The 27,692-nt window shown below is 40.9% G+C and overlaps 1 protein-coding gene across 2 annotated transcripts in view; it reads right to left on the bottom strand.

Annotated features, from left to right (window-relative positions):
- hectd4 (HECT domain containing E3 ubiquitin protein ligase 4) overlaps positions 1 to 26,873 on the bottom strand; it is a 37,786-nt gene extending 10,913 nt beyond the window's left edge. The window contains exons 1-60 of one of the 2 annotated variants that reach the window (XM_085367175.1): positions 26,206 to 26,873; positions 22,587 to 23,140; positions 20,417 to 20,506; positions 20,203 to 20,330; positions 19,402 to 19,510; positions 18,171 to 18,309; positions 17,775 to 17,945; positions 17,477 to 17,675; positions 17,224 to 17,385; positions 16,734 to 16,847; positions 16,504 to 16,644; positions 16,185 to 16,420; positions 15,948 to 16,090; positions 15,773 to 15,843; positions 15,571 to 15,676; positions 15,362 to 15,482; positions 15,141 to 15,269; positions 14,667 to 14,791; positions 14,145 to 14,298; positions 13,943 to 14,046; positions 13,601 to 13,799; positions 13,354 to 13,473; positions 13,164 to 13,268; positions 12,894 to 13,057; positions 12,499 to 12,744; positions 12,073 to 12,265; positions 11,559 to 11,663; positions 11,337 to 11,429; positions 11,091 to 11,259; positions 10,251 to 10,386; positions 10,014 to 10,158; positions 9,732 to 9,898; positions 9,403 to 9,549; positions 9,127 to 9,311; positions 8,851 to 9,004; positions 7,610 to 7,890; positions 7,294 to 7,480; positions 7,114 to 7,195; positions 6,799 to 7,001; positions 6,506 to 6,641; positions 6,236 to 6,418; positions 5,940 to 6,104; positions 5,681 to 5,850; positions 5,332 to 5,447; positions 5,134 to 5,237; positions 4,880 to 5,041; positions 4,570 to 4,718; positions 4,351 to 4,430; positions 3,893 to 4,056; positions 3,540 to 3,777; positions 3,295 to 3,431; positions 3,082 to 3,208; positions 2,517 to 2,654; positions 1,927 to 2,063; positions 1,684 to 1,844; positions 1,420 to 1,601; positions 1,121 to 1,326; positions 893 to 1,023; positions 558 to 763; positions 271 to 450 (exon numbers count right to left, since the gene is read on the bottom strand). In XM_085367175.1, coding sequence (XP_085223301.1) covers positions 271 to 450; positions 558 to 763; positions 893 to 1,023; positions 1,121 to 1,326; positions 1,420 to 1,601; positions 1,684 to 1,844; positions 1,927 to 2,063; positions 2,517 to 2,654; positions 3,082 to 3,208; positions 3,295 to 3,431; positions 3,540 to 3,777; positions 3,893 to 4,056; positions 4,351 to 4,430; positions 4,570 to 4,718; positions 4,880 to 5,041; positions 5,134 to 5,237; positions 5,332 to 5,447; positions 5,681 to 5,850; positions 5,940 to 6,104; positions 6,236 to 6,418; positions 6,506 to 6,641; positions 6,799 to 7,001; positions 7,114 to 7,195; positions 7,294 to 7,480; positions 7,610 to 7,890; positions 8,851 to 9,004; positions 9,127 to 9,311; positions 9,403 to 9,549; positions 9,732 to 9,898; positions 10,014 to 10,158; positions 10,251 to 10,386; positions 11,091 to 11,259; positions 11,337 to 11,429; positions 11,559 to 11,663; positions 12,073 to 12,265; positions 12,499 to 12,744; positions 12,894 to 13,057; positions 13,164 to 13,268; positions 13,354 to 13,473; positions 13,601 to 13,799; positions 13,943 to 14,046; positions 14,145 to 14,298; positions 14,667 to 14,791; positions 15,141 to 15,269; positions 15,362 to 15,482; positions 15,571 to 15,676; positions 15,773 to 15,843; positions 15,948 to 16,090; positions 16,185 to 16,420; positions 16,504 to 16,644; positions 16,734 to 16,847; positions 17,224 to 17,385; positions 17,477 to 17,675; positions 17,775 to 17,945; positions 18,171 to 18,309; positions 19,402 to 19,510; positions 20,203 to 20,330; positions 20,417 to 20,506; positions 22,587 to 23,140; positions 26,206 to 26,352 — 9,496 coding nt within the window. In that variant the 5' untranslated portion in view covers positions 26,353 to 26,873. The remainder of the gene's footprint in view (positions 1 to 270; positions 451 to 557; positions 764 to 892; positions 1,024 to 1,120; positions 1,327 to 1,419; positions 1,602 to 1,683; positions 1,845 to 1,926; positions 2,064 to 2,516; positions 2,655 to 3,081; positions 3,209 to 3,294; positions 3,432 to 3,539; positions 3,778 to 3,892; positions 4,057 to 4,350; positions 4,431 to 4,569; positions 4,719 to 4,879; positions 5,042 to 5,133; positions 5,238 to 5,331; positions 5,448 to 5,680; positions 5,851 to 5,939; positions 6,105 to 6,235; positions 6,419 to 6,505; positions 6,642 to 6,798; positions 7,002 to 7,113; positions 7,196 to 7,293; positions 7,481 to 7,609; positions 7,891 to 8,850; positions 9,005 to 9,126; positions 9,312 to 9,402; positions 9,550 to 9,731; positions 9,899 to 10,013; positions 10,159 to 10,250; positions 10,387 to 11,090; positions 11,260 to 11,336; positions 11,430 to 11,558; positions 11,664 to 12,072; positions 12,266 to 12,498; positions 12,745 to 12,893; positions 13,058 to 13,163; positions 13,269 to 13,353; positions 13,474 to 13,600; positions 13,800 to 13,942; positions 14,047 to 14,144; positions 14,299 to 14,666; positions 14,792 to 15,140; positions 15,270 to 15,361; positions 15,483 to 15,570; positions 15,677 to 15,772; positions 15,844 to 15,947; positions 16,091 to 16,184; positions 16,421 to 16,503; positions 16,645 to 16,733; positions 16,848 to 17,223; positions 17,386 to 17,476; positions 17,676 to 17,774; positions 17,946 to 18,170; positions 18,310 to 19,401; positions 19,511 to 20,202; positions 20,331 to 20,416; positions 20,507 to 22,586; positions 23,141 to 26,205) is intronic. The other variant, XM_085367176.1, reaches the window with a different exon arrangement.
- Positions 26,874 to 27,692: the final 819 nt, after the last annotated feature.

The raw sequence follows: 27,692 nt of genomic DNA, 5'->3' as shown, positions 1-27,692 counted from the left end.
CTCGTGACTTATAGCTTAGGTTCGTAAGCTTTGAGTTGTTACTTCTAACTAAAAGGACATTAAAATGAATAATAAAAATTTAAAACTAAATATCACAATTTAGGATTTTGAAATCTTTTTTTGAAATCTCACAATTTAGGATTTAATGGGTGAAATCTACATTTGTGTGTTTAATGTAATACTACAACTGCTATATGACAGGGATACAGAAATATGGCAATGAAATACAACATGCACATTAAATGGTGTCACAATGGATATTCCTCCTACCAAGTAGTTCTACCACTTGTAGCAGCACAGATGAGGGAACTGTGTCCAGCTCATCCTCTGATCGTTCACTGCTCTCTCCCAGCTTCCATGTTAGCAGCTGTTCAGCAAATGCCATGGCTAATGGAAACTCCAGTGGCAAGGAGTGCAACACCAGCACAGCACCAGGAGGGGGGGACACCCCTACAATTAAGACAAAGGGATACTTCATTACATTTAATGGGTACAGAGTTTATTCACAAAACAGCTAAAGCAGCGTATATAAATTCCCTTTGGAATTAGATACTAACCAAGCTTGATGTGCACTTTATCAGTAGGGATCATAACAGAAGGATATTGATTGGTGGTAGGTGGGGGAATAAGGCCTGTGTTGGTAGGTGAAGCATCCAGAGGATAACACACAGCCTCCATCAGATTCAGCTGGCCATTTCTCCGCACCTTGTGACCCAGGCCATACACCATGACTCGAGCCCAAGGGGCCTTGTACAGACTTGAGCTAATGGAGTAGAAAAGATTAAGATGTCATTTTTGCTATCAATTTGATTTTGTTTTTAAGTTTTCTCTCCTATGTTTTTTATTTATTTATTTTATTAAAGCTGTTATTTAATAAACCACTATAACTCACTCTTTACGACAGCCTAGCTGGCTTTCTTTGCAGGACACGATCACAAATGCAGCTCCTGGAAAGCTGACATCCATGCTTACTTTGGATTCTGACACTGGGAACTCCTCAGATGTAAACTGCTCTGGTGCATTCTGTCAAGAATCACCCCAATTGTAAGAGTTGTAACAGCTTGTAAACATGCACCCTGAGATACATGTATTAAATTAATAACAGATTGGCAGAACATACCTGTAGAAAGCAGCATATCTGCTTTGTAAGCTCAAGTAAGCTTTCTTCTCCTTGATGCAAGGCACGGGTGATGGCCACTGTCAACCACTCCCGGATTGGCTGAGCGTTGCCCTGGTAAAACAGGTCTGTGGGGGAGCAACTTTGGCCCTCAAGGTTGTGCAATACTGACTGAGCCAGCAGAACAGAACTTGAACTGATCGTGCCATCTGCAGGAAGAAAAAAATTGTCACATTTACCACTAATAGAATATGCACATGGTATTAAGGTGTTTCATTATAATATCGTATAGCCACACTCACCAGGGAGGGGTGGAGCCAGCAGCTGGTTAGATAGAAGCTGCAAGTGTTCCAAGGTGATGTCACGGATAGCAGGTATGTGGAAGAGACGAGTGAAGGTGTGCGGATTCTTGGGGGCAAAGATGTTGAGCAAGGCCATGCGACAGTATAATCTGGCCAGTGCACTCTCACAGCGAAGAAGTTCCCTAAAATAAAGCAGAGCTGCATGAATGATTCTGTGCAGCATGTAGACGTGTCATATTTATCCTCATTGGATTCACATGTTACCTGTGAATCTGAATGTTGCTACTGTCTAATGAGACCAAGCCATTAGCCGCAGTACGGCGAGATCCAGCAGGTGGGCGTTCCAGCATTTCAATTGGATACCAGTACCTGACAAGCACACCCTCACTACGCAGGTATGTCTCCACCTGTACCAGTTCATTCACCTTAACAAAGCAAACAGTTTGTTCATCAGCATCTTTGTTGTTAAGATAGAAAACGCTTATAATGGTAAATGAGTATACTTACAGAGTCCACATCCAGCACAACACCATGCAAACCAAAAGTTTTTAACATGCCCCTGATGGCAAATTTCGGCAGTGCTGTTCCCCCTGTTGTGCTGTTGGTATTGTTGCTGTCAGGACATCGGATGACCACAGTCAAGCCTGTGTTGAAACAGTACATCACCACGAGGATCATTTAAATGACATCACATCATATTACAGTGGTCCCTCACTATAATGCAGTTCACCTTTCCTGGCCTCGCTGTTTTGTGGATTTTTTTTGTGCAATTTTGCATGGTTTTTTTGTTTGTTTTTTTTAACAGCACATTGTGTTTGTGTCCTGATTGGCTGTAGACCACTGTCAATCAATCTCATGCCGTGTCTCCTGGGTACTTTGCAGACTTCACCTATCACGGGTTATTTTTAGAACGCAACTCCTGTGATAAACGAGGGACCACTGTATATACATTTGATTTTTTTTCCCCACTGGAAATTACAATAAGGTCATTCAAGCCTAGTGGCAGCAAGTGAAAAGTAACTATGTGCAATATTAGTACAGATGTCTAAAGACTTTGTTTTGTGTGCTTCATGAAATAATGTTATTTCCTTTCATACCTTTGCGGACTTTGTCGATAGTGAACTTGTTGGCCTCATCCTTGATATCCTCAATAGTTGGGAGGTAGAGATCTCGAGGAATGCCACCATTCTCTTCATACAGAAATTCCACTGTCTGCCTCGCAATGTCAACCATACCTGAAACCAGAAACAGCGTCTCAGCTCTACGTACAGGTAGACAGTCTGGTAAGTGATTAATTTTATAACTTCAGACATCTATTTAATGAGGGTTGATGACAAGAATCCCATCATCAAATCATGAAGCACATTAAAGCATGTAGTATTAAAACTGAGGTCTGATTTGATTTGATACTTAATTCCTTGGTCTATGAGTGAACCTAAATTATCAGCAATAAACCTTAAGGCGGTTAAATAAACATGTACAAAACGTTCTTCCTATTATGACATTATTTTGACTTTTAGACGCAATTAACGCTCCATTTAGTTTTCAAAAACATCTTAAGGGTCATAAAGTTAAAGCAGCACAGGTTAAGTGTTTATTGTCATGGAAAGCTGCAGTGGCACGCAAGATTTTTTTGGCCATGTTGTAATATAAGTTATTTACCCAGCTGCAGAGCTCCTTTGATTTGGTCCAGGCCCGATTTCCTCTCAGCCTCGTTACGGAACCGTCTACGAATTGTGGGGAACACTTTTGTCTCCCATGCCTTCACCAGAAGGGCATAGTGGTCCTCCTGAAGTCAAATCAAAATTCAGTCATGAAATACTTAAGCTTAAAACTTTTTCCAACACAATTTTGAGCATTGCAGACTTTTCTTACTCTTGGAACATCATCATCATCCTCATCATCACTCTCATCATCAGCAATAGGGGGAGGATGTGGGTCGGGTCCAGAGGTGACCAGATTCTCATAGCTCAGCTCCACCTTATAAAGGCAGGACTGGTCACTGTTGTACTCTGCAAAAGCCAAATATTCAAAGGTTACTAGGCTATGAGGCAAAAATACAAATCGACAAGGAAGAAAAAAAATTATTGAAAAGGAATGCGAGATGACAAGAGACATACGCTGCTGAGCAACTGCAACAGCTGCAATCCGACAAGGGGGTCCATGAGAACCAGAGTCCGAAGTAACACTAGCGCCTGCATCATTATCGCTGTCTGAGGCCATAGCAAAGGGCAGTGCTTCAAAATTTGCACTGATTTCTTCTGCAAGGTCTACACACAAGTCAGCAGCATTTCTGTGTGCTTGGCCTTCAGCAAATGCAAAAGGCCGGCTTCCAAAGTTGGCACGTATCTTTGAGTTCTGCAAAGGAATATAGAGAAAGTCAATATATAAATATATACATGCATATAAATAATCCAGTACATTTTCCTAGAGCAGTTCAAATATAAATGAGCCCTTTTTAGCAGAAACCCACCTTCTTTTGAATGTGTACCAGGGGCCACATTCCACCAGCTACATCGTCAAGAATGGGACTAAGCCGCTGACCACAATAGGTAAAATACACCCTGCCTTTAGGGGCCTGACCAGGTGGAGGTGGAGTGCCCTCAGAACGCTCCCATCCAATTCCAGCTACATCACCTGTGTTCATGCAGATGGAACATCCACATCTCAGTAATGGCTTGATGTGAACAGGTCATGACACATTTTAAAACATGCTAACATAGGAAACAGCTCAAGTTAGATTAAGTTAAGAAAGCAAGATATGCTTTTCAATCAGCTTTTTGAAAGAGCAGCCTGGTAAGCAACATTGCATGTAAAACGTTTATTTCAAATCCATAACAGACTGCCGTATGGATTTCCAAGCTGTGTAAATCAAACAAAAGAAATGATCGATTGAATATGGAAAGAAAGATATTTTGGCTACTGTCTCACCAGGAAGTAGAGCCACATCCAGCCTGACACTCTTCCATTGCAGCAGACTGGAGCCATTATAATGCACTGCCCTACCATTACTGACACACACAGACAGAGAGGAGACAAGCACACAGAGACAGCATGACAAAAAAAAAGAGTAAAGCAGTCAGCAATCAAGTAAGAGAAACAGAGCAGAGGAAATCCAAAGGGAGTATCTTCGCTTTAATAGCTACATACTTATGGAACAAACATGTGCCAACAGGGTTGGTCCATGCTCCATCCCTTTTCTCTGCTTCAGGTGCAAAACCAAAAGACACAATTGGCCCACTGTCCTCCTCTGAGTCTCCATAGGAGACAATTTCTATCTCCCAGTAAAACGATGGTGCCTGCAAGGACAAAGATAGAAAAGTTTAAACTATGGACAGGCTCCAAGTAAATAATTATAAATAAATAAATTATAAGTGAATAATTATATTTCATACTAATCGTTGATATTTGTTCAAACAAACTAAAATACTGCAGGAGTGGATTCCTCTGATGTGCCCACCTGAACTGGTACGGGAGAGGTTGCGTAGATGAAAGTGCCTCTGGGAAGCCCTCCTCCAGCACTTGGATCAGCCAAGAAGGTGACAGAGGTCAGACGGGATGAAAACATGCAGGCACGGACTGGAGGGAAAACTCTGGATGGACACCAAGTAATCTCCTTTGGCTGTTAAGACAAGCAGATCAAAGGTGAAAAGACAGAAGGAGCCCAAAATAACCTCTATGTATTTATTTGTCTATGTATTTAGGAGCCCCTACCTGACGTCTGTCCGTCTGCAGTGGTGGAGGTGGTGGACGAGCACAGTCCCGATACAGCATTCTTACTCTCTCACATTGAGCTTCAACCATGCCAAGGCGCTCTCCTGCACAAGATGACAGAAATGTGTCAGACACACAGTTGCTAAACTGGTATGGTGCTGAGAAGTACCAGCTGATGACATATCTGTATATGCTCACCAGGGCTGCACTCCTGGGCAACCAGGTTGAGAACCTCAACAGCAGCCGGACACTGCTGAATGAACTCTTCACAGAAGGAGCTGTCCTCTAGAAGTTGGGCCATCACCAGACACGCCCTGACAAAAAACAAACAAAAACAACAACATCATCACATCATATCACATAATGATGCTCCAGTCTGAAGGGGTTTACATTTTAAATATAAGATAGTTTCCCCTTATAATGCAAGTATGAGACTCAGACTAAAAAGTTCAAAAGTTGATTCCAAATTCAAACCCCAAGATATTTTGACACAGACCTGACCAATCAGACAAAATGCACAAGGTTACCTGCATTACTATTTACTCACCTAGTTCTGATTTCAGCCAGCAAGCGCACTGCAGCCATTACCGGGCTGGAGCCATCTCCGGTAGCTGGTAAAGAAGTGTGAATAGAGAGACTGCCCTCCTGTGGCAGAAGCATAGACTGCACAGCTTGTACCACCTTCTCTGTGATTGATAGCTTATAGAGAGGAAGAGCCTGTTGTGGGGAGAGCCAAAAGTGACAATCAGATTGCCACTTTTGGCCTATAATAAGAACTGTACATAACCTATTGTTGGAATTCTTACCTCAGATCTGGGAGTGCAGAGGCGTGATATTGGTACTGTCAGGATATCTGAAGCTTTGCAAGCTTTCCTATACTCGCAAGACGGAAACTTCACAGTAGCGATGCCCTCCTGCTCATTTATAGACATAACTATACCCACACTCCCCAGCACTCCTTTACCTACCACCTGCAGAGCAAAGGAAGCACGATAAAAAATGACAGTAGTTCATTTTTTCAGTGGTTTCAATGGATTGGATCACACCATCTTGATAAATATATGCAATAATAATGTGTGGTATCTTTGATATATGAACTAACCTGAACCTCAGAACCAATCTTGATAGTTTCTTTAAAGCCTCCAAGAGCACAGAGTGCAGCAACAGCCTGTCTGCCAATGGCCTGCAGTTTAGCCAGTTTTCTGCCACTGCTGCTGCCGTTCTCCAGAATACTCTCAGCATACTTGCCCAGCTGAGGGATAAACATTAGCGCCCGGGAGAGAACCTGCAAAACAGCCATGAGAAACACTATCAGCAAACAATATCAAGTATAATCATTGATATGGAGGTAAGAAACAGGATAATGCTTTACTTTCTCAGCAGTGCTTGTCCAGATCTGAGCAGTGTTGGACTCAGGAGCAGTGAGCAGACTATGAAGCAGGGCTATGACCTCTGCAGCCATGCTGTTGGCAACATGGCCACTGATAAATGGGCGTACCGGGTCTGACCTAATTAAGGCAGATTTTAAGAAGAAATGTTACAACCAAAGATCAGAATATGTATCTGCAACATACACCTACAACCTGGCAGTATCCACTTGCAAATATGACTGCAAATATTAAATGATTCATTTTGTATAAAATGTCTAAATCACAGAAACAGCACCTGGCCAACTCGGCATTCCTGTCTCTGCAAACAGCAGTCTGAGCAGTTTTCTTCTTGTCGCCAGCAGTAATGCCCCCAGCAGTCTCTTGGGCTAAAGTCTCCACAGGTGGACCAACGCTCACTATCAGACCAGACTGGGCCCACTTGTTGGCTTTCCTCAGGGCAGCAGATGCTTCTTCTGTAATCACCTCACAGCATCCACTCTAAATAACATTTAAAATAGGACAGAGATAAAGATGGCAGTTACAAAAAACAAAACAAAAAAAACAAAAAAACAGGCACTTTATGGTTCTGGTTTAGTTATTTTTAAGTTACCTTTGTCATGTCTCTGTCCATCTTTACAACTTTTTCCATGTTTGCTCCAGTGCCCAGTCGAAAGGGACGCCCCTCAGAGCTGCTACATTTTGGAAAGAGTGGAGAAACAGTAAAGTCAGAAACACCCAGAGTAAGCTTGCAAATGTAAACCCAAAACAAAGATATGAGGTGAAATCATACCTAAGGAGTGGTTGTAAAACCTCATGAGATGACTGGTCCTCTCTCTTGTGGATAAAAATCGAAAGCTTGCCATCAACTGCCTCTCCCTCCTCCCCAACATCATCAGACTTGAGAGCTCCTTTGGAACTGGCACGAGAGAGACTTGTGTCTGGCTCAGAGGAGCTGGGTGAGAGAAGAGTCTGACAGCCTGGCAAATAGAATATAGGAATAAGAAGGAGAAGACAATTTTATAACCATCCAGTATAGTTGCTTTACCATTTTTGCCTTTATTCAGATGGTGGACAGCATTTAGAGGTTCTAGGTAAGAGAGACAAACCTGGTACTACATAGTCTGCCAGCTTGGCTAGCAGCAAGGCAGCAATGCGCGAGGCTGGATCATTGGCATCTTGTTGCTCAGCATCTAGCGTGTTAATGGAGTAGCTCCACGAGGGCAGAGCCACATTACCGCAGTCCTCCACACTCATGAGCGGCAGGGCAGCACGACACAGCTGCAGGATGATAAGTACTAGCTTTGGTGAGGGCCTCTGGTCGAGCAGAAGAGACAAGAGCTTGGAGACACAAGCTGGCTGGCTCAGGATGGCTTTCCCTATGTGGCTCCTAAAACATAAACATACACTGTATGAATTGTCGGTGTTGCGATATACAAAAACAGGTGATAATTAATAACCAAAAAAAAGTGTTAGAAAAACAAAAACATGATAATACATGGCGCACAATCCAAGGCCAATATAGCTATAGAGTCAGTCTCAATACCAGTTTTTTATGCCTCTCCTCTCTTTCAGTAACTACTACATTTCAGCCTCAGATCATCTAAGGTAAGGTGACCATTATTACCAGCATTCATTTTTCTACTGTTGTAGCTACTTCTCTCACACACTTGGAGACTCACTTCGATAAACAAAACCACAAAGTGAACTGGAGTTTTTTTTCTCTCTGTCTCTCACATGCTCTTGTTTGGCTGTTATTACAGTATGCTGTAGAACTGCAAGAACTGCAGGGAGGCTGACTGTTGAGGACTTAATTCTTGGTATAGTTGCTGATTTGTTATTAACTCTTTCTGTGGCTTCTCAGCTTCTCTCTGCACCATGAGTTACCGCTAGCTGTTCCATTAGAGTGCACTACTCAATCATTGGCTTCGAGTCCCAGGTGTGTCTGGTATTGCAGCTGGCTTAATAAGTCACTGCAGATTGGTGCCCTAATATAGCAATGTGATATTTAGAGTTCTGTGTATATCAGTAATATTTATTCACTTTGCTTTTGTCCCTAAGAAAAAATAAATTACATTTTAATATCCTCAATATATATTATGAATTTTATTATATTTTATTAGATTTATTACAGTCTTTATCTCATTTTATATCCCAGTTATAATCACCATGATCCAGCAGATGTCCATGCTAAAAATCTTGATCCACCAAAAGCTAAGATAAATAAACTTAAGTTTTTCAGTGTTTCTACACATCATGGTTTCTCATCATTTCTTTTAGCTACTACATTATGACAGTGCTACCATGAACACCCAAAACACACAGAAAAATTACATGAGATAAACTTTACCTGGAAAGATCATTGAGCAGACTGAGCACATCCTGTAACGCATCATTGCCGGCTGCCTGATTCCCACAGCATTCTGTGGCTCTTGCCAGGTGATTGGTCAGCAGGCTGGATACCTGTCTTGCCAGACCTGAATGAACTGCATCTGTAGATCCACCTTTGAAGAGTAAAAGCAAAGACTGTTAATCCATCATCACAATAATCATAATATTTCATCTTACAGCATGAAAAAAAAAGCCTTTTAGGAATTTGATCAAAGTATCTACAAACTTTTCATACCTTCCACCTTCTCCCACTCAATACATCGGTTGGCCAGCACCTGAAAGGCTGCCCAAGCCATGGTGGCCACCTTCTGTTTTTTGGTCTGCTTTTCATTTGAACTGCATTCCCTCTGCCCACTTAAGCTGCACAGGCTATCCATAAGCTGAACCAGCCCACTGCGAACGAGGCACTGCTCCTCACTCCTATGATAACACAAGTAAAAAATTAGGGTAAGCAATCAAGGCCTTGGTTGCAGGAATATTAAACGAGATAAGTTAAAATAGGTTTGCTTGCCTGGTGTAAGGGATTGTGCAAAGTAAGCCAATACTGTTGGCACAAGCAATTGGGTAGCGTGCACATAGTGACACTACAGACGTCATGGTCTCCCCAAAGGCCTCCTGCACCTGCTCTACCATTCCCCCACAGGTCAGCTCCTCAATCCTGCACAGATGGCACACAAACAAAAAGTTAAAAAAAAAAAACACAATTCCAAATGTTTGTTTATAGTTTAACCTGACAGCTCAAAATCATAACTACAAGAATATATATATTCTTATATTTCATCAGTGTGCATAATCAGAGTACACTCAAATTTACATTTGCTGTTCCTCCTCTAGTCTTACCTTGGTCCACCTTGCAGTACCATAGTGACAGGTCCTACTAGGTGGGTGACTCCACCAACTCTAACAGCAGCAGTGAGCAACTCCCTCATATGAACAAGCGCCTGCTTTCGTGTGCTGCCTCGCCGCCAACGTGTCTGCGCAGCAGACAGGAAACTACTGCTTGAGACCTACAGACAAAAGAGCTACAAATTACCTTAATGCAAATCAGAATTCCATCCATTTATTTGAATGCATCTATGCCAAACAATAAATTTAAAGCACTGGCAAGAGTGAAAAACCTACAGCCTGATCAGGTGTAGTTCCAATAAAGGCAAAGAGTTGTCCCAGCAGCACACTGTATGTTGGCTTGTCTCGGCTGTCCTCTATGGCCAAAGACTGCAGCAGGGTAAATGAGCTGCTGCGATGACTAGTAGGGTGGTGTCGCCTTCTGAAGATAAAAAGGTTTGCAAATACAGTCAAACACTCCTTATTCCTATAAGTTACTTGCATTCTTTTTATCTAATACAGACAGAAGAATACCTTTGTGGCGCATGTGTAAACTCCAAGTCTTGGTTAGCAATCATCTCCAAGTCAGAAGGTGCAGACATGCTACGCAAGAAGACTGGCTGCTTCACCATGGGGATCACCGTCTTGGCATCAGACACAGACTGAGAGGCTGAGAAAAAACAGAAGAAGAACTGGGTGAAAATCAAACTTTAACAGTTACTGACATCTAATTACACAGAAACACAGATACCTATAAAAACTTTGCTTTTTTTTCTCCAATGGAGAAACATCCCAAGTCTGAGTTACATAACAGTAGCCATATGCTTAAATCTTAATATTTCAGGAGCGTAGATGATTTTAATCACAGGTCTAAAACATCTATTTAAAGCCGTGGTTTCCAAATAGTGGTCAGTGAGTTGCATAACCATATGTTATTACTGCATTATACTTCACAAACACTTCTGGGTGACTTATTAAATTTCAGGTGCAGTACTTTGAATGTACTTGTTTTCAAAGGATAATAAAAAGCCATCACACACTGGGTATGAACCAGCGGCAGCAAGACAGTTGGTTAGATTGTATGAAAAGCTTTGAAAAGGCAATACATGTAAGGCATATGCTAGTGCAGTCAACACTCATGCAAAAAAAAAATAAAATCTGATAAGATGCTTGACTCAAATAGCCTGAACGTGTCTTTGTCTGACAGTATAATCAAAAGTTATACTCTCGTTGATGTGCCTTGGGCACAACAAAAATTTGAAAACCACGAGTTCAAAGAAAGAAATCTTTAATTTCAGTCCTGCTAACCAGCAAAGCATCACTTGGAAACAACACCTGTAACAAAAGATGGCAGACAAACAGATACGCATTTACCTGGGCCTGGTGTGCCAGCAGGTGTGCTGGTTAGACTTCTGCAATGTGGAGCGATGGTGACATGGAGCAGTAGCTCAGTGCGGTTCATTAGACTTTTCACCAGAGTTTTAGTTTTAGCAAGAGGGCTGCTACTTCTGATGTGTTTACTGTTCACCTCCTGAAAGAACTTCTCCCTGTTATTGCAAATAAATACTGTTAGAAAACGAACTGACCTGTAAAAGTGTAAATGAGCTACATAATTAATACTTGCCTCAAAGCAAGGACAACATTTTCCAAATCACTAAAATCAAGTGGGACCTCCTTCAGTGAGCAGAGTAATTCCAATTCCTTCATTTTGTTCTGGTGATGTTAAAAAAAAGAAAAAAAACGAGAGACATAAAACCAAAAAGACACAAAAAGAACAGACTTAAATAACTGAGATCTTATCATTGGTTGATTACAGAAATTAGTGTATCTGTGGCAGTCTACCTCAAAGAAGTGGTAGTCGTGAAAAAATGGCGTGTTGTTCTCCAGTTTTCCTTGTTGGGCCTCCTCTACCTCATTCTGCCATTTCTGTTCCAATTCTGCTACACTCTGAAAGCAACACAGGAAATGATTAGACACAGTATTAGTCTTCCACTCTTTTTTGTCTTAAGGTCTGTCTGTTTATTTATTTATAGGTACTCTTTCTTTTTAGAAAGATTAGATATTCTTATTTCTTTTTTGTAGGTACTCTTTAACATTAACTTTATTTGAACTTAAACAATTGATTGATTGATTGATTGATTGACTGATTGATAATACTTTATTCATCCCGAGGAAAATTGGCTTAATAAATTAACCCAATAAATTAAACTACTCAAATAAAGAATTCTAATCTTAACCTCTTATTTAATAGCATGAACAAAAACTGAAAATACAACAATATCTTTCACTTGTTGCAAGCATAATTAATCGATAAAATACTGTTTTCAAAAAACCTTGATGGTCAGCATAAACTTACCTGCAGCTGCCGCTCCATAGCATTAATCTTCTTAAAGGTCTCAGCCATGATCTTACAGAGCAGGTCATATTCCTCTGTGTGATCCTCGCGGTATTGGTAGTTGACGAGTGACTGAAGCGCATCCACCAGGCTCAAATGTTTGATCACGCAAGATACTATTACCTCTTCCATAACATCTGGTCTTATCACCTCCCTTACAAAAAACAAAGAACAAGCTAAAAATTATTGTGAAGTGAATTAACATGAACAAAAACCTTGATATTAATATCAACTCTGTTGTGACTCTTGACTTTCCTTCAGAATATATAAAAACCAGAAGCCCTAAATTTGTGGGGTGTTTGTCTCAACCATTTAGGGAGAGTGACAAATCCATGTACAGTATATAGATGCCATACTCTGTCAAGACTGAAAGAATTAATTTCTTACTTTATGCTTGGGCGGAATTGTGGTCGAGCCCTTCCGGACACTTCTCGAAGCCTAGACATGATGCCCGGAGGAAGGCGAATTCGGGGCAAGTCAAAGTAGGTCCCTGGCATAAGGCCTGGAGGTGGGATGAGCACGTCAGCTGGGTAAGTGAACTCCCGATCCTCCTCAATAGTGAGTGGCAGAGGTGAAGGACTGGGCGTGAGGGCTGGAGAGATGGCACCATTTGCTTCCACCTGCCACTGACACCTAGAGGGAAATTTCTTTTTACTCATTTTAGGCTGCTAGCAGCTCAGCTGTGACTCAACTAGATACCGAAGAAGAATATGTAGTAATCCTTACATGTGCATCACATTTAGTTACTATTAATGGGACACATTTTATTTTAGCTCCGTTACCTTTGCAGCAGCTTTGAGCAGAGCAAATCATGGCAGGCCTCCTCCTCTTTTGTCACCTCTGGCCCATTATACAGAATGCGGAGCATTGAGCAGGCCAGCACTGACAGCCCCAGCGCAAGGTCTGCCAGAAAGGGGAGACCTCCAGAGACATCTTCTGATGACTCCTGTAAAAACAAAAAAAGATATACAGGATCTTCAGACTACTTCAAAAAGTAAAAATAAATAAATAAATTATATAGAGAGAGATGTTGACGACATTTGAATTGTTACCTGAGCTCTGACAGTGCAGGAGAACCCCCACATGGCTTTATCAGGGGTATTATGTTCACGTCCACTTCTCATCTCAAAAGAAAATGTCACTGTGTCTCCTTCAACCTAAAGCAGAACACAGAGCAAAATGTAGCTCTTCAAACTATCTATGAACATCTATCAATGAATAATTCATACTTGCTTTTATTACCTTCACAAGGTCTTTGGGCCATCCTGTTCCCAGGACACTGCGACTGCCATAACCCAGAGTGTTTCCTCCATACTCTGCTACTTTACGACTATTGGTGTTGGGACCGGCATAGATAACCAACTATAATAATAGAGAATGTATTTGTTTAAAAAAAATCCACAATACCATTCTTCAGAAACTGAACAAAAAGATGTCTAAAGGTGAAGTATGATTGTGTCTCCAGCTCGTACACAGGAAGAGTCATTACCTTGTCATAATCATACTGTGATGAGCAGCGAGAATCAAAGCGAAGGTACAGGCACCGGGCTCCTGGGATGTGTACGGTCTCCTTGAATTTGTAATTGTCCCTTACAGGATGCACAGTCTCTACTGTTTTCCCAGCAGCCCATGGAGCAGGGATCTTCAGTCCTGTCAGGAAGCCAGGCTCTTCACGTTCATCAAGAATTCTATGATACAAATAAGTTAGTCATTTTAAAAATTGAGCTTAAGACACAGCCGGTGCCATGAAGAAAATCACCTCTTCAAAATATTTATTATGCAGAATAACACTCCCTGGCTTAATTCTTATGGTGAAATCTAGAAAACTCACTTGTCATCAGCAGTGCATGTCTTTGCTCCCTGGCCCAGAGAGCCACCAGCAGGCAGAGACTCTTCAGTAAAAAGCGGAGACTGAGTCTTTAGTAACAAGGCAGTCTGAAAAACAGAGTGGAAAAAAGCAACTTAATAACAGCTGCTTTTTCTACTCAAGGAAATATACAAGAACCATCTCCTCCTTGACTGACAAAACTGACCTGGCTGGTATAGAGCACCAACTGCACCAACTGAGGCATGAGGGCATCAGCGAGGGTGAGGGTTTGCAGGTTTGGGTGCATCAGAGAGGTGAGCAACACCGGCAGCAGGTGCCCAAGCATAGTGGCCTTGGTAATCTGTTCCAAGCCTTTCAACCTTAACAAAATGAAGATAAAAAACAAGTGAAAATTTTAGTTTTGCTGTTAGCAGAAAAAAAAAAACAAGATGAGAAGAGGAAAGTCTGGCACAGTGATTCTAAGAACCTGCTTTAATAAATACCACCTCCCTCACTGTTCCATTTTGTTTTAACAAGATCAGCATTAATCAGGTTCAGTTAAATCTTCTTTCATGGTGATATAGTACACAAGACCCAACAAAGCGAATTTCATGTCTAGTTTAATTTCTGACAGGTACATTCTGGTCTTACAGTGATACAAACTGGCTTCAAATGTCTTCGTGCAATGTTCCAACATAAGTGGTAAAAAGATTTTAAAGGAATCAAGCAAACGTATTTAAAAGTTCACCTGGTTTCTCTGTCAGCTATGTCGCTGTTAATCAGAGCAGTGGTGACCTGCTGTAGGGTTTCCAATACTTCATCACATCCCACCAGGATTTTGGTTGCTAAGGACAGGATGCTGCTTTGCAGCTCCTGAGGATGACACAGAGTAGGCCCACACTTACGTAACACTGCTTCCAAGATTTTCAGTAATTACATTCACTCAATATGTAACTATTAATACATACTCCATGCCAACAGATTAAAAACAAACTCTAGATTGTTCTGTTTCATTGCTGTCATCAGTAACCTTGAGTATGAACACACCGTTTTTCAACAAATAATAAATGACATCACAAAAAACTGCACTGCGCACAAACTCTTCAGCATTACCCTTAAAGAACTTCAAAAGCCATTGCTTCATTTGGTGTGTTGGTCTCTCATTGACACACACACAGACTCCACTTTCAAAAAGGTAGGGGTATTTAAAGGGGATGTTTACCTGTACCTTCATTGTTTCCCCTTGTAGGGAATTGTCACTGTCATCACTATCATCCGGACGGATAAGAATGGTATTACTGAGGAGGTGGTTCTGAACAGCCATGAGGTAGCGCAGACTAGGTGAGACCACCTAGAGAGAAGGGAAACCATCTTAAATTGTATGAATGCAATCTTCCAGTCTGGATTGATAGCATTTAAGTGCTGCTGAATTGATATTCATACTGGCACAGTGGAGAGCAGTTTCTGGAAGTCATCTCGGGCGACAGTCTGACATTTGGTGATGAGGAGGCAGGATTCTCGGACTACAGTCTTGAGGATACAATGCAGCAGCTCATCATTCAATCTGTAAAAGAAGACAGATTTCCACAACTTTAAACAAACACAGATCTAAAGAGAAAAGATAGTATTGTTGCCACAAGGCTGCCACTTGCCTGTAGTGGTCATCCTCTTCACTTCCAAATCTATTCTTCTGCAACTGTTCTGCCAAATTTGTAAGGATGACATCCCGAAGTTGAGACAATCCACTGTTTCTTTCACCTGAATATTAAAGGTAAAAAACATACACCATGTGAGAAATAATGAGAATAAAATACAGGAGGTGTCACTTAAATTAAAGCCTGAGCTGTCAATCACCTTCGGTTAGAACCAGTTTCAGTAGTTTGTTGAGTTCAGCCTCCCCCTGATACAAAATATTGAGGCCTGAGCTACAGAGAAGAGGTAAAAAAAAAAAAAAAAAAAAGGTTCATTAAAATGAAATCATGATCACAAATCCAACTATTACTTCTGTCTTTGAGTAATTGTAACTTACCTAATAGCCAAGCAGACTTCTCTCTGAATTTCTGCTCCTATCTGGTCCACTGAAGCCATGAGCAGCTGCCACAGTAGGAGTCCTGCACGGCGCACACTCTCCCTATTCTGCTCTGACTGAGGATTGAAAAACCTAAACACTACCTGTAAATGGTAGAAAATATACACAACAACGTTAGAATCACACAGAAAATGCTAAAGGTTTTTTTGGCAAAATTCAGCTGCACCCAAAAATCACCTGAAACACAACTAAGATACAGTGGATGATGCAGGTGTCACCATTGACCATGGCCTTTTCCATAATGTCACAGATGCTGCTGAAGTGACGGGCCTCAATGGGGTGTTGTTTTCCCAGTAAGGCCCCCAAGGGCAAACTGTTGCTGCTGGCTGCCAGCAAGTTGAGCTGGTGGATACACATAGCACCTACATGATGAAGCAGCTGGTTGATCACCTCGCCAGTGGCCACAGTCTCCTCTGTTAAAGGACAAATTATGCAGATCTGTCACTTTTATGATTTAATCTTATAAAACAAGCCACTTGTTGTTTACATCACCTACCTTTGGGTTCTTTGATGACGTGGCTGACACCGAGTCTATGGCACACATGATGAAAGGCTTGGTTCCCGGGGTTGCACCACTGATCTATGTAATCACTGGAGCAGGTCCAGATCAAGTTGTTCAGTGCATCATAACACGCTCCTTCAAAGAATGCAGAAGTAAAAGTTATGTAGTGCGTGACTATTTGCCGCACGTAAGTAGAAGTAAAATGTGACAAGTTTTCAGCTCACCTAGCCCTGCCACCTGGGCTCCCCTGCCTAAAGAACTGCCAGGAGCATCAATGAGGTCTGCGCGACTGCTGAACTGACCATCAGCCAGGTTAAAGACCAGACTGGAGGCCAAAACTGAACGAAAAACATAAGAGCAATAGTTAATAAACTCATGACTTAAATTATGATACAAAGCAGTGGGGGGTGGGGCATTCCCAAAATTCTCATTAACCATTAACATTAACTCATTAACCCATCAAGATGTTACTATTTTAAATGCTGTGTATTCACCAGCAATTAGCCACTGTCATAAATGATGCTTAATACTTATTTGGAACATCAGATTTAATCAGATTTATACAGAATATCTACAGGCAGCTAGTAAGCTTAGTGTCAGACTTTCTAAAATTAAAAATAAAATAAATAAAAAGTAACCAAAAAACAAGTGACAAAAAACTCAACATAATCAGGATTTAGCAGTGAGCCTGTGCATGTGTTTGCATGCGCTTACTTTTAAGTGAGGAGAGGCTGCTGGTACCTCCAAACAAGGAGCGTGTGGCAGAGCTCCCAGATACACCAGGAGGTGAAACCAGCATTACCAGATAGGTGCCACAAACATACATCGGGGTCCTTCTCAGAGTCTTTAGAGGGAGTCCACAGCTAGTATTGACCGCTACAAAAGGATTCAACAAAATATTTTAAAAACCACATCATCCAAATGAATCACAGCATGTATGAACTTTGGATATTTATAGTTTCTCTACCATTACCAGACTGCTCCTCTTTGACAGTGTTGGTGATTGCAGAGCCTGTGAGAGCAGCCAATGTGGCAGAATGGGAGGCCCGGAAGCGTGACATTCGACTTAAGAGAAGTTCATTCAAGCACTTGGAGGACTCGCCTTCTTTGCGAGTAAGGATAACCCTCTCCTGCAAGATGTCTGCAACACACAACCCTGTCTGTGTCTGCACCATGTATAGGAGAGAGAAGACATCAAAGATTTAATGAAGACACAGACAAAATAAATACTGCTGAGACTATATTGCAGGGCACGAGATACTCACCGACAAGTGAAAGACATCCATGAAGACAGAGTGGCCTTTCTGTGTTTTCTCATTGAGGCTGGCTGGGGACCACACCCAGTACAGATAGGTTCCGTCTGAGCAGAGGTGCAGTGTGGTCATGCTGCTGCCCACGGGGAAGTGATGGGCTGGCATGGGCACAATCTGGCACACCTGAAGAGAAAAGAGTGAAAATTAGCCTTAGGTATTAGTTATACTTGAATTTTGAGATACCAAATTAAACAGTACCCCTCTGTGTCCTTTGTACCTGCGATGAATAAAGAAAAACATTCTCCCACTAAGAACTTCATGATCTGTTGAGATTATACATCCCATCTACAGAATTTACAGAATAAGTCCACATACATCTTAAAATAGAGTAATGAAAGTAGACAGTACCTGGAGGGTGAATGGATCAATGACCTGGCACAGCTGATGTGGCTTGGCATCAAAGGATGAGGGACGGTGGAGGAGGCGGCCGCTGCTGAACACCACCCAGCCGGGCTCCAACTCTTCATTTCGACAATACACAAATCCCCTATACAAACACATAGCACTGATTCCTTTGGTCTGCATTTGGAGTTTATTCCAAGTCATACTAAAGATGCTCAGGCAGCTCACTAAAACATTTTGTTGGTTTATTGTTTAATTTGTCACTCAACTGTGAGTTTTTGGTCAAATCCTGTAGCTACCACAAATTAAATCAAACCTTACAATCAATAAGAATCCAGAAATGTACGGTATGTGTTGATCGTATAAAAACTGACAGTGTGCCTTCCTTCTTTTTACGCAGTCACTTTGCTTTGTTGACCTTAATGAGAGTAGACTTTGACAAGTTATTGACAGCATATTGTCTAACTGTTGGGAAGCTACTTGTCATACTGAGTGTTGCTGTGAATAGCCACAGTAAGAAGAGAAAATGTGAGACGAGCAGCATGGGTTAATCAGCGTCAGTACAAATTCCCATCAGGACACAAGCAGCTTACTGCAACTCTGTCTCTTTTTGCAAGGCGGTACTCAAAGCATCTGTCTTTAACTCTAATTTAAATCAAATTCTCAAATGGGAATTTTAGCTTTTTAAGGTAATATTTCTGAGACCGATTAAAAACCCCCCCAAAAACAAATAACAAAAACCCCCAAAGATACTTAAAGCATGCAGTTAGCAATACCCTGGCCTGATGCGTGCTACTTCTTTCATACAAGCTGCTTTGCAAACAATAGCTAGAATTACAACCATTTACGTTGCAGTTGAAATCCAAATATCTGTTTTGTAAGGTCACAGTGTGCTTTGCCCTTCAGAAGCTGGCTGACCAATAATGCATGTATACCCTCATAATGTCTCTGGACAAATTCTGGGCTCAATCAGCTCTAAAAAACATTATTTGAGGATCTAGTTTTCAGCAAAGTATGCAATTCGTTACAATATCATTAAATTAAATAAACCAAATAAATCAGTAACATGAGAGAATATAACTATATACAATAGGAAATGTTTTTTAAATGTCTAGGAAATAATGCCTTTCAGTGCACAAGTATTTTTTGTGATTTTTTTTTTGCTTCATTCTTTCTTCCCTCTGTTCTCTGAATGCTGAAGAGAGAGGAATGGAGGCTAGAGGTAGTGTCACATTACCTCAATGTCCCATGTAAACCAGAGCCAAGCTTGCTGAGTCCTCTCCCAGAGGAGTTAGTGGTATATAGATATAGCCCATCTGTGGCTAGACAGCGTCCCAGGTCAGTATCTGCAAAACACAGGCACCAATGGAATTCAGTAGGAGGTAAATGAAAGAAACATCAAAGACAGCTGAATAACCTGTAGGGGCAGGGATCAACAAAAGAGTGGACAAAACCAGGCAAGAGAATTAGGATGCAAAAAAAGTGGACCAAGTCTTTGTTTTGCAGACTTTTGCAAATTCAGAAATAGTGATGTCTTCAGAGATCTGATAAAAAAAAAAAATTTAAAAAAAAAAGACTTAAAATGAACAGATCCATTTAGCTTGAAAAATAAATGCTCAGATTTACTTTATGGCTCAATAAAAATAGATGTACAGTATGCCCTGTTCAGCTTCCATCACACGTCAGATAGTCATCTGTGAGACAGAGAGACATCACTCCACTTCCTCTCTTTTATCCACTTAAGATCTTTAGTTTCAACTCAAGACAAAATGTTTTCTCTATATGTGACATCGAATGAAACCCAAAGAGGAACAATGGTCTTTCCACCCTTGATAATTGCTTGGATTTAAGATGCATTTCAAACAAGTTCAGTGAATAAATAAAACAGGAAGGAAGTATTATGATGGCAAGTGAGACAAGGAGCATCTTTTCCACAACTTACATTCCAGAGAACTAAAAACTTTCAACCATGGCTGCATATTATTTATATCTTTTCATTTTAAGTATCACAAAAACTTTTTCTGAAATTGTTTTCTACCTTTACTCTCTGCTCCTCCAGCAGAATTATCTGGTGTGGGCAGCATGTCCTCAAAACCCCAGGAAACACAGTGTTTTCCCCCCAAGAGGCAGGATGGAGACCCCGGGCCTCCTTCCAGGAGCAAAAGTCTTGAACAGGAGAAATATAATGTAGTTACATGTTGGGGAAGTTATTAGGCATTGTCTTTCAGTTAAATCAAAACAGTTTCCCTCACCTGTACAGTACGTCTGACACAGGGAGGTGGCCCAGATCAGTTTGTTTCTGCAGCAGGTGAACTGTGTGGATGAAGGTCTTCAGGGATCCCCTAGAAATGAGTTTGGCAGATTATTCAAGAGAGCTCAACGTGAAACACAAGTGAAAACTCATTGTTAATCTTTCCTGGAGCCGCAAGAGGAATAATAACTTGGCATGAATTATGGGCAGGATCTGATGTAAATTTAAAAAATTTAAAAGAGATTATGCCACATTGAGCAATCTTCTTAACTTTTACAGATTTTACTCAGTCAAGAATTAATTAACTTATGGACCACGTTCAGGTGTGTGTATTTTAATTCTAAAAACAGTCTACGAAATCAACTAAAACCCAATGCTTGTACCAGAGAAAGGGTTAAGCTATGAAATTATCACTCGTATGTTTATAATAACATTTAATAGTGCTACTGGGAGTATTAAAATCAACAACTAAGACCGAGAGACACCATCAATGCAAGCCTCATGAAAGTGAACCCCGCAATGCCATACTATGTAAACATCTAAACAGCTGATATCAACGTCCTGTGCAGTCCATTTGCTTACATAGCCCTCCTATACAGAGAATTTACTAACCAACTCCAGATGAGGTGGAGGGGGGGAGAGAGGGTGGTTAAAGCTGATAGCCCTTTAATTAGCTTCCACTGCTGGGTGAAAAAGCATCAGGGCTAGATAGTTCCCCACAACAAAGAGCTCTCTGCCTCAACAGAAGGTGAACAAAGAGTGGAGAGTTCTGGTTTTGACAAGTCAAGATCAGCTGTCACCAACAGAAGCTTGAGCTCAGGCACAAATACAAAAACTAAACAAACAAGGATATTCTGCTCATCTGTGCAGAAAAACTAAAAAACAAACAAACCAGATTAAAGATTAGCTTCTTCAGATATATTTTTGTGTGCTTGCTTCTGTTCTTTGCACGCAAGAATACATGAATATGTCTGACAAGTTGAAAGGGTAAGGGTAACGGCGCAATTTACAAGCATTGTTTGGGTCCACCTGTCCCCTGAAAGGAAAAGGTCACTTTAAATCATAATAAAGGTGCTCTGAGTTATCACATTTAGCCTATAATATAATATTTCTGTGTTTATGTGTGTTGAGGTGAGCAGTCTTTTCTAGGATAACAATGCCTCCACATCAATAGGGTACAAAGGAACACTGAATGAAAGTATGTAACTTATATGAGTCAGAAGTTTCACCAGATCTCAAATCAAATGAACACCTGTGGGAGATTATGAACCAGAATGTAAGACAGAGCTCCCCACTATCCAATCAAAACACCAAACAAGGTAAAGTCTTGATATATTTTCGAAGAGTTCTAGAGAATGAACAAGGCACAATGAAGAGCAAAACAGCTTCATTAAAGCTGTTTTCCTGAATGTTTCTAGACAATACCTGATGTGAGTACATGTAGAACTATCCATTTAAATGTCTTTTACATTTTATCTCCCTTGTACAAACTCTGTGTGAAGTTTACTGAAACCGATGTGGACATATGTGAAAATAGTGCAGGTAAAAACCTGGTAAATTTAAAGTCAATCGCCCTGTCCTGCTTTCTGCATGCTATTCTCAGGCAGAGCCCTCATCTAAACCAAACATCAGTATTTAGAAAGCAGCTGCCACGAATTATCTCCTACACACAAGGCCCCCCTGTGCTGCCTAATGAAGTTAATAACAATGACTGAAACTAAGAAGAAAAAAAGAAGTATTGTTTTCCAACAGCACTACTATCTTACTTCAACAGAGTGTAGTTCTGACTACAAGTTCATGGAGCCAAAAAGTCTGTTCATATCCATAAGCTTAAAATCATACCAAAATCTCAACTACTTCTTTATCTTACATTACAAATATCAAAGCAAGATTACCACAGTGCGTTGTGTGGTTCTTAAGAAAAAAAGTTAATAATTTAATGTTATTGCCTGATAACAAAAATTGCCACTTAAGAAGAGTATTGTTTTTTCTTGATAGCTTATTTTCACAGGTTTTGCACTTCAATGAGATCTTGTATGTAATCATTCAGTGAATACCATTAGTACAGCACACTGTCTACAAGACAAATGGTAAATGACAAGACAAGACAAAAACAGAATGATCCTAAGAAGGATGCAGGTAGAACAGCAAGGAGGAACGGATGGTCTCACCTGGCACAGGCAAGTGCCACGAGTGCAGCAGCAGCGTTTTCCCTCTGTCTGTGCGTTTGTAGGATCTGCGGCTGAGTGTGTCCATGCACTGGGCCTGACTCCTGGGCACCATCTTCTAGCCAGGAGCATAGCAGTCCCTCCAGGCCATTGAGGCAGTCAGCGGGCTCTTTGCTAAGGCTCAGCGGCTGGCAGTCCCGGAGGCAAGCTAGCAGTACCTCTGCTGTGACACCGCAGAGTGCTGGGTCACTGCGAGTTTGGGACTGTAAAAGGGGAAAGACCAGCAACAGGCCGACACGGGAAGTGAAGGGCGCCTGCTCGGGTTGCTGGAGCAGACCTTGTCTTTTGAGCAAGGCCAAGGTCTCCTCATCAGCCCCTCCAGTCCCTTCTCGCTCCTGCTGCTCCTCCAGGGCCAGCTGCCGCTGCGCCCCCCACAGGCCACGCAGGGCATTGAGACGATACTCCAGCAGACGGGCATATGCATTGCTCTGATTCCCACAGACAGCACGCAGACGCTCGGCAAGCTCTACCGGATTCTTGGTCTCAAATGTTAGAATCTATAGGGCAAAGGTAGTGGGAGAGAGGAAAAAAATCAGGTATTAAACTGTTCACTTTTTTCTTGACCATTTTAGAAAACAATAAACAGTGTATTATTTAGAGATGGGAGACAGTCTTTTGTTTCCTGGCAATGCTGGCTACAAACAAATGAAATCTTCCTTATCAGCAGAAACTTTTAATCAGAATACAGAAAAGACACTATGGAAGAAAAGAGGAGAGCAGTGAGGAATTTTATTCTTACTGACGTAAATTTAAATAACACAGCTGTGTTACACACAAGTGACATCCAAATTTTACTGGCGAAAAACTAAGAATTATTTGCAAAAACAGCAAGATGTTAAAATCTTTTTCAATTTGGCAATTTTAAAAAAAAAACAATACGAAAAATCTTGTTCTTATGTAAAACGCCGCCATTCAAAAGTGGGGTATATACATGACTTATGAAATACATTTGGTTTATGAAGATCTGGTCATAAAGCATTTCCCTAGTTAGCTACGAATCATTTCCACAGAAGGAGCTCTTGTTTTTCCAAGTCTTTGGACTACGCAGTAATGGTCAGAGATAGCAAAGCACATATCCTATCACAAGTGAAACAATGTGCCTCATGTGCACTTAGGCAGCATTTCAGATATTGATTACACATGAATCATGGACTAGAAAAAAAAAATCCATTATAGCATTTAGCAGGCACAATTTGTATTGATTCAATTTCAGAAACGCTGCTTATGTTACAGTAACACCCCATAGCTGGATGCTGGGCCTTCACCTTGCTCTGCAAAAACTGCTGCAAGCGGATAAAAATAGTCAGCATCACAACACCTACAATAACGGCACTGAATGACCGAGCCAGTCTTAAAACTGGACACATGCCTTAAATGTGGAGGATCTGAATGTTACCAAGAATAAATAAACAAACAAACTGAGAGCCTAACAGTGACGCAAGAATGTCTTCTTATTTTATGTTTTAGTACCATTTAGTGGGACTACCCACTATAAATACAAAGTTCGCATTACTACACATAGCTCATCTATTTTGGCTTTGCTTGATAAAACACACGTTTTAGCATTTTATGTTAAGGATGAATCACGCTATACATTATGTAACCATACTCTTTTTTTCAATATCAGTGCTAATTCATAATTAACATGGAAGTTGAAGAATTTATTACCATAAAATGTCCATCATAAGAAACCCTGCTGTAGGTCATTATGAATGGTTATTTTACAGTAAAGTAAAGTTTTGCTTTGAAGCTTTACCGAGTCCTCAGTTTAAGCATTCTACTCTTACAAACATTTTCCAAACTGGAATCCTGAGAACTCAGTAGTAAAGAAAGGCTCTGGAAATGTTGTGTTTCTAACACAGGCACCTCTAGTGTTAAGAACATGGTGTGTGGAATTGTGCTAATAAACTGCTTCTTCCACTATGCAGAGACTATTCTGTATTTGAAAAGTTTTGGTGCCTACCAAGGCCTACCCCAAAACCAGGTGATCAAGGATAAACTGGTAATGCAGCTATTTGGGACATAGTTTGAACTAACAGAAAACATAAAAGCTGCATGTACAGATTCATGAGTTTGATTTGGTGGCCTTTCTTCATATAAGCCTAGCCCATTGTGACTGTAATTAAACATTCACAAAAACAAACCTGTTTTGTGGCTATTAGTACAAGAGTAAAGATAACATCATATAAACAAATATTCAGTTTATTGATCTTTTTTTTTCAGATCCAAAAGATCTAAGCAAGGAATTTGGAAACATACATTTTAATTAAAATGTTATAGATAGATAGATAGATAGATAGATAGATAGATAGATAGATAGATAGATAGATAGATAGATAGATAGATAGATGTAAAACTGATATTTTGTAAGAATAGTGCAGATTGCAATAATAAATATGTACACTATAAAGCTAAGAAAAACAGCTGCATTAAGGTGTAACACAGAAATATGCTTTAAAGCATCTGTAAGTGAAAGCCTTGAAATGCAAGTATGAACTCTTGTAAAGGTTAAGTTCAGCACACAATTCATAACTATTCCCACTTTATCATGAAGTTTGCTTGTTTAAAGCCAGTAACCATCACTGTCTGTTAGTCTACTACTCATCAACAAGCAACTCCGAGCACAAATTAGACCCCAGCTCATGAACATGTGACATGAAGACTGCCGCAAATATTCTCCACGGTCTGGTGGATCCTGCTAGATTCAAAACAAGGCACAGTAGGGAAATATCGAGTATGTAAATATGCGGTGTTAGCTCGTTGTTTCCATCAGAATCACTGTAAAGTTTCTGGTCATCTAACAACATTGATTCTTCCGGTTATGGGATGAGACTTTCAAAATAAAAGTCGTTTTAAAAGCTTAAACATTTGGTAAACAATAGAGTCTGCAAAACATAGCTTGTTTTGTGCTTCGAGAACAAGATTCAGAGCAGGAGAGATGAGAACTGTTCTTCCCCTGCGTTTGACAATGACCATAAAAACACTTCTCAAGGAAAGAGCAGCTATGTCACCTTTACAAAGACTAAATCTGTTTACTATGCACTAAATAAGCCAAGATCTAGTCAGGAAAAATAAAGGCATACATGCATGTGTTTAAGTGAAAAAAAGTAGGAGCTGTGTAGCTTGATACCTGAAGTACACCTCTAATTGACATATTAGCTCAACACTGAGTACAATATTAAGTACCAAATCAATATGACTTCCACATTAATATACTAGAAGAAAGACACTACGTAACATTAGAGATTTTAGAAATGAAATTTACCATGTTTGTAATAGGTTATATTTTGAAGGAAGGGGCAGGAATTGAGTTGACACGGCTCTCGGTTACCTTGATGGTAAATTTAGCAGGACAGGAAACTTGCAAACGTCTGCACTGCCGTTATTACGGAGGGTGTGTTTCAGGTGACAGTCAAAACTAATTCTTACATTAAATAAACAAAAAGACACACTGATCTCATATATACACAAATGTTCCTGTATACAGCTCTTTATGTTTGTTTGCATGTGTGTGTGTGAGAGAGAAACTGAGCTGGAAAAAAGAGCGATGGCTTTTACCCACCTCTTGTTCGGTGTCCCCCTGCTCCGATACTCCAATTTCACTGGGCAGTTCGGCCAGATCTGTGACCCGAATGAGACCGTCGTGGAGAAAAATGGTCTCCTCCTTCACCGAAAGCCACTGGGACGAATCCACAGCCCCGGAGCCCATCGCTCTCCCCTCCGACAGCGTAGCCAAAGGGGTCGAACATTAAAAATTCAGTGACAGAATGACAGAAACGCCCTAGCTAGCCTGATAGCGACTCACAATAACATAACGGCCGTCAGCGCCGAGGTCTTATCTAATGGTAGTGTTTGACAAGGGAGACAAGCTAACTTGACGAGTGCCAGTCAGCGGGCGAGTTGTAGTGGCAGGTGTTCTTTACATTACATGGGTGCTCTGGTCATGCTAACAGCGGCTGCTAGCTGTCTGGCTCAGTTAGCTGAAGCGGAGCTAACTTACCGTACGGTATCGTTATAGCGTTACCGAGCAGAGTGGGCGTGACAGCCGTGCTAAATCCGTTATTGCGTCGCACCGTCTAAACGACAGTCTTTTCAAGACGCAAAGTGAACCTGTAGTACTCTCATTTCACGGCTACAACCCGACTGCAAGCAGCTCTACTAATGGCCCGGTATCTGTCAGTGCCTGGAGAAGATAATGAGAGTCACCAAGCTGTCAGTGCGACGCCATGTTTCCAAGGCCAACTAACCGCTCCCAGAATGCACCGCGTGCTAAAATAAAAGCTGTCTAAAGTCATTTATTTTGGTATCTAAAACCACATCTTATCACAGCTGTGAAATGACAAAGGCACATTTATTATTTAATTTAAAGATCTTTAAAAAAAATCAATGTATTATTATTATTATTATTATTATTATTATTATTATTATTATTATTATTATTATTATTATTATTATTATTAGTGCCATCTGCCTCTATCACACCCTAACCCTAACATCCTCCTCTGTCACAACAACCTTTTGAATGTGCTCTTTCACTACATCCATGAACTTTCTCTGTGGTCTTCCTGTTTTCCTCCTGCCTGGCTGGAGACAACAAATTTTGTCCAGTATAGCTGCTAGCCCTCCTCTACACATGTCCAAACCATGTCAGATTTGCCTCTTTGTCTCCAGACCTCCCAATCTAAGCTGTCCCTCTAAGACAGTCTTAACATTTCAGCTCAGCCTTCTTTCTTTTTGTCAGTGCCACTGTTTCCAAACCATACCTCATAGCAGGTCTCACTGCCATCTTGTAAACCTTCCCCTTTACTCTTGCTGCTATCCTTCTGTCACAAACCACCCCTGAACCAGCCTGAACCAGCTCCACTCTCTTCTTGACCCTAGGTATTTAAACTTGTCCACCTTCACTGGCTCCTCGTAGCTTCACTGTTATACCTGACTCCATCTCATTCATAGACATGCATTCTGTCTTGCTTCTACTGACTTTTATTCCTCTAAAGAAAGAGCCAGTGGCTGAATATTCAAGCACTTAAATTTTTTGATTTACAGCTG

This window comes from Diplotaxodon limnothrissa, linkage group LG12 (assembly GCF_057381915.1).
Source record: "Diplotaxodon limnothrissa isolate DT_005_m linkage group LG12, D_limnothrissa_male_GT1.1, whole genome shotgun sequence".
Taxonomy (NCBI): domain Eukaryota; kingdom Metazoa; phylum Chordata; class Actinopteri; order Cichliformes; family Cichlidae; genus Diplotaxodon; species Diplotaxodon limnothrissa.
The sequence above is the reverse complement of the archived record's forward strand: the minus strand, read 5'-3'. Positions and strand labels throughout refer to the sequence as shown.